Genomic DNA, 6,000 nt, shown 5'->3' on the forward strand with positions numbered 1-6,000 from the left:
GCTAATATGGGCTAAAAGGGCAGGGGACCCTGATAAACAACGCACCTTTTTATTATCCCTCTCCGCCGCACTGTTTTTGTGCAACATTATATTTTATTGATATGCTTATGATGGTGTTCGGTGCATTGGGGGGGGGGGGGGGGGTGTTACTTTACCCCTTGGTGCGCCGATCTGCCCGCCCTCTGAAGTAACAGCGCCTCCTTGTGAATATTCATGTGGCCCTTTGCAGTAATGAGCGACCTTGAGTTACATCACTACAGAGGGTCGAATGAATATTCACAAGTTGGTGCTGCTACATCAGTGGGCGGGCAGATTGGTGCACCAAGGGGTAAAGTTACACCCCCAGTGCACCGAATACCCTTACTACCGTATCAATTAAAAATAATGTTTCACAAAAACAGCGCGGTTGAGAGGGATAATAGAAAGTGCGTCGTTTTTCAGTGTCCCCTATTAGGCTATATTAACAGGTTCCATTCTTCTAACCTGCTGACCTCTAGATGCACTTATAAAACACAATGCATATTTGACATACAATGTCTGGGTCCGTGTTTCCCAACCAGGGTGTCTGCAGCTGTTGCAAAACTACAACTCCCAGCATGCCCGGACAGCCAAAGGCTGTCCGGGCATGCTGGGCGTTGTAGTTTTGCAACAGCTGCAGACACCCTGGTTGGGAAACACTGGTCTGGGTGAACATCTCTTAAAGGGGTTCTCCGGTGCTTAGACATCTTATCCCCTATCCAAAGGATAGGGGGATAAGATGCCTGATCGCGGGAGTCCTGCCACTGGGGACCCCCGGGATCTTGCACGCGGCACCCCGTATATAATCAGTCCCCAGAGAGTGTTGGCTCCGGGTCTGATTCCCGGCGACCACAGGGCCGACGGTGTGTGACGTCACGCCTCCGCCCCCGTGTGAAGTCATGCTCCGCCTCTCAATGCAAGCCTACGGGAAGGGGCGTGACAGCTGTGCAAGATCACGGGGGTCCCCAGCGGCGGGACCCCCGCGATCAGGCATCTTATCCCCTATCCTTTGGATCCTATAGTTCCCCCCACATTAGGTTGTAGTTCCTCCCATATTAGGTTGGCAGTGGTCACCACAGACATACAACCTTCAGCCATATACAGTGTATGGCTGGAGGCTGTATGTCTGTGTACTGCCAAACTTCAATGTTCCGACCACCGCTCCTCCGGTCCGGGGTCACGATCTACTGCTATGGCCTATAGAGGTTGGAGCACCGAAGATGCCGTGCGGCTGGTAACTTAACATGCGCGCGTCCTCGCTGCACCGCTCTACTCTGCTGTTTCTATGGGCGCACGCACGGGACATCAGTGACGTCCCTGTGTGCGCTACCTCCAGCGTTTTTAAAGGAGAACTATCAGCTTGCTCCCCCCCGCACTAACCAGTGGTCCCGCTCTGTAATGAAGAGGGAGAGGCGGATTGAGGGGAGAAATATTGATGATCTTGGCACGCTGCGGCCGCTGACGTCAGAGTGCCAATTACCCCGCCTGTGCTAGTTAGCACCTAATTAGCATATACAGAAAAACGAAGATTTCGGCGGGGCGGATCCGGGCACAGTAGGCATCAAACTGACCAGCGTTTCCCGCATTATCAGCCAGTACCGCTGGTTAGTGCGGGGGGGGGGGGGGGGGGGCAAGCTGACAGTTTTCCTTTAAAAGTTGACGCGGGGTTGCAGAAAGGTAACCGGGACATCCTTGTGTCCCGAAAAGATCTTCCGGGACACAGGGATGTCCTGAATGAGACATAGTAAATAAATCGGGGGGATGCGGGTGGGTCCAACAGGGCTGGTGCTGCAGTTGGCAGTCCCGGCCAACTGCAGCACCCGGCGTATAAGATGACCCCCGACTTTTGGGAACACTTTCCAGGGTTGAAAAGTCGTCTTATATGCCGGAAAATACGGTATATATAGATATTGATCAGCACCACTAAGCAGTCGGGAAGTGTTTTTTTCTTTTCTTTTAACAATTTAGACGCCGCAATCAAAGGAGTAAATGATGATGTCCGACATTAGCCACAGGCACATAGCTATGACCCGCGCTCAGCTCCTGAGCACGCGTCATTGAAGGGGACCAAAACAAGGGCGTACAGGTACGCCCCTTTGTCCTCAAGAAATGTAATTCTCCAGCCGGATCCGGCTGCCTTATGCCCCCAAATCGTGGTGTGAATGCATCCTATGTAAAAAAAAAAGTTTTTTCACTTATTAGAACTTTTTTTTTTTGTTCAACTAAAAACAATTTTTTTTTTTTTTTTTTTTTTAACATTAGTTTTTAAGCCTGCCATTGGACTTTACCATGTGATCATTCCCCCCTTGTACTCCAGTATCTTAAACCTCTGGTAGGGGGTTAGGATTAGGCCTATGGCAGCCATAGAAACCTATAAGAACCCTGTGCACAGTGTGTGTGGGGGGGTTCCAATGATGTCCTACCGTCTTAGATCAGTGTTTCCCAACCAGGCTACTTCCAGCTGTTGCAAAACTACAACTCCCAGCATGCCCGGACAGCCTTCGGCTGTCCGGGCATGCTGGGAGTTGTAGTCTTGCAACGGTTGGAGACAGTCTGGTTGGTAATCACTGACTTTGATGCTGCAGTCTGCTTTGACCACTGCAGGGGTTGAATGGCAGAGATCAGAGTTATCTCTGATCCCAGCTGTCAGAGCGGTGTATACGGGCACAGAAACACTATCACTTTGTGCACTATGTAATAGTACAGAACAGGGTAAAAAGGAGTTAAAAACATTATCTTACAATAAACAGCCACTTAAATATGATCGCTGCCCCCTACCTATATAACCCATATGATCGAATAGGGATTGTCCCAACCTATAAATAGCATTAGGACAGCCATTATTGCCAGCAGGAATACTCTTCTAAGTCTTGTGCGTTATCTGTTCAGGGTGTGGAGAGAATGGCTCTGGCGGGGAGCCCCGCAGCCACCGGGAAAGGAAACCTGGCTTTGGAAGATAAAGAACAGACAAAGAATGAAATGCAGCGATACCTACATGAAATACGACAGCGAGACCTGATAATACAGCAGCTGAATACGAAGGTGAGCGAGGATAACACATCCTGCCACGTGGTATTTTATCCTAGTGAATAGCATGACTTATGCCATATATATATATTGTGTGTTATTATGCTGCCCGTCATGCCTTATATATATTGTGTGTTATTATGCTGCCCGTCATGCCTTATATATATATATATAGTGTGTTATTATGCTGCCCGTCATGCCTTATATATATATAGTGTGTTATTATGCTGCCCGTCATGCCTTATATATATAGTGTGTTATTATGCTGCCCGTCATGCCTTATATATATATATAGTGTGTTATTATGCTGCCCGTCATGCCTTATATATATATATATAGTGTGTTATTATGCTGCCCGTCATGCCTTATATATAGTGTGCTATTATGCTGCCCGTCATGCCTTATATATATATAGTGTGTTATTATGCTGCCCGTCATGCCTTATATATATATATTGTGTGTTATTATGCTGCCCGTCATGCCTTATATATATTGTGTGTTATTATGCTGCCCGTCATGCCATATATATATATATATATATATATATATATATATTGTGTGTGTTATTATGCTGCCCGTCATGCCATATATATATATATATATATTGTGTGTGTTATTATGCTGCCCGTCATGCCATATATATATATATATATATATATATATATATATATTGTGTGTGTTATTATGCTGCCCGTCATGCCTTATATATATATATATTGTGTGTGTTATTATGCTGCCCGTCATGCCATATATATATATAGTGTGTGTTATTATGCTGCCCATCATGCCATATATATATATATATATATATATATAGTGTGTTATTATGCTGCCCATCATGCCTTATATATATATATATATATATATATATATATATATATAGTGTATGTTATTATGCTGCCCATCATGTCTTATATATATATATTGTGTATGTTATTATGCTGCCCGTCATGCCTTATATATATATAGTGTGTTATTATGCTGCCCGTCATGCCTTATATATATATTGTGTGTGTTATTATGCTGCCCGTCATGCCTGATATATATATATATATTGTGTGTTATTATGCTGCCCGTCATGCCTGATATATATATATTGTGTGTTATTATGCTGCCCTTCCTCCATAGAGAACAATGATAAAATAGGCCAGTCATTAGCAGCCACTAATACACAATAGCACAAGTGTCATTCTTCTCCCGTACCAGTAGGTGACGTCCTTTTTTTCCTCTCTCTAGGCCATGGAGTCCGTGGAGGTGAACAGCGTTTTGTCTTCTCAGCTCAAGAGTGTATCGCAGGGATTGAAAGATACGCAGATGAGATACACCGACCTGCAGAATCAGTATTACAAGCTCCAAAGAGACCTTCCGATCACTCGGGTCACAAACCAGGTGAGATCCAGAGTCTATTACACACCTGTGAGATCCACAAAAAGACTAGAGAACGTGGATTTATCCATGAACATCTGGATTTGTGGACCTGGATCTTTTTGGGGTCCTAATTTATAGGGGGAGGGGCTCCAAAGTATAAGGCCCTGTGCACACTATGGTATTTCCCAGCAGAATTCTGCAGTAGAGTTCCATTGCTGTCAATGGGATTCAAATGTACAGTGCACAATATAGAATTTCATCCGCCGAGATTCAGCAGCCAAGTGAATGAACAATGTTCATTCTTTCGGCGGAATACCGAGCGAAATGCATTGCTGGCTATGGGGATCGGTAATGTCTGGTCGCCATTGAAGTCAAACTCCAGGGTGGAAATTCTGTAGTGTGCATAGACCCTAAGACAGTGATTTAAAAACAGTTTGTCTCCAGCTGTTGCAAAACTACAACTCCCAGCATGCTCGGACAGCCAAAGGCCATTGTGCCTGTGTCCCTCAATGACACTAACATGAAAAAGAAAAATATGTTTTCCAGTGGACTACCCCTTTAAAGCGCAACTGTCATGGAATTTTAGTGTAATAACCTGCAGCCTTTGTACTGTGTGCAGGTGTTGTGTACAGCAATTATTTTACCTCGTATTTGCAGGCTTTCGTGATGCTAAAAAGTGCTTTTAATCTAAGCCACTGACTGTCGGATAGGCGTGGTGCGAGGTACGCGATGCCCCGCCGCCGCCACGCCCACCCACATGCCCACTTTGTATCTCAGTGTTGGGACCGCTGTGTGATTGACACACAGCCCCCAGTGCATGCGCCCTTCAACTAATGTAACGTGCACGCTGCTGCGTGTCATCCAGCAAGCGCTCGCTCCCGCCACCGTCATCCTCCTCAGTGCGCCTGCGCAGGGCTAGGTGCAGAGAGCGCGGGCGCTCGCTGGAGGAGCGAGCGCTTGCTGGATGACACGCAGCAGCGCGCACGTTACATTAGTTGAAGGGCGCATGCGCTGCGACCTGTGTGTCAATCACACAGCGGTCCCAACACTGAGATACAAAGTGGGCGGGGCATCGCATACCTTGCACCACGCCTATCCGACAGTCAGTGGCTTTGATTAAAAGCACTTTTTAGCGTCACGAAAGCCGCCAAATATGAGGTAAAATAATTGCTGTACTCAACACCTGCACACAGTACAAAGGCTAAAGGTTATTACACTAAAATTCCATGACCGTTGCGCTTTAATGTTTTAGACATACTGGGACTGAAACAGCTCCTTGCCATATTAAAGGGAATCTGTCAGCTCTAGATCAGGTTACATGCTGCAGACACTGTGGTCTATGTTGGGGCAATAAAACCATGGTTACCTCTGGTCAAGCTGACCGTGCTTTCAAAAGTTATAAAATGGTGTTTTCATCTGGACTGAAGCATCAAAGAGGTGGTGCACAGCCACTAAAGTGCCACGGACCGGCAAACCGACTCGCTCGCGCTCCACATAACAAAAAGGAATTGTCTCCATGACCATGGGTGGGGCTGTGTCTCCCTATACATTTGGCAAGATTTTACGCTGAGTACTCAAAAAATCCTT

At 46.2% G+C, this 6,000-nt stretch overlaps 1 protein-coding gene across 4 annotated transcripts in view; it reads left to right on the forward strand.

The window, feature by feature from the left end:
* LOC130277234 (golgin subfamily B member 1-like) overlaps window positions 1-6,000 on the forward strand; it is a 108,421-nt gene that overhangs the window by 94,329 nt on the left and 8,092 nt on the right. For all 4 annotated transcript variants that reach the window (XM_056527694.1, XM_056527695.1, XM_056527696.1 and 1 more), the window contains exons 24-25: window positions 2,908-3,060; window positions 4,282-4,434. In XM_056527694.1, the coding sequence (XP_056383669.1) occupies window positions 2,908-3,060; window positions 4,282-4,434 (306 nt within the window). The remainder of the gene's footprint in view (window positions 1-2,907; window positions 3,061-4,281; window positions 4,435-6,000) is intronic.

Source organism: Hyla sarda, chromosome 6 (assembly GCF_029499605.1).
Source record: "Hyla sarda isolate aHylSar1 chromosome 6, aHylSar1.hap1, whole genome shotgun sequence".
NCBI lineage: Eukaryota > Metazoa > Chordata > Amphibia > Anura > Hylidae > Hyla > Hyla sarda.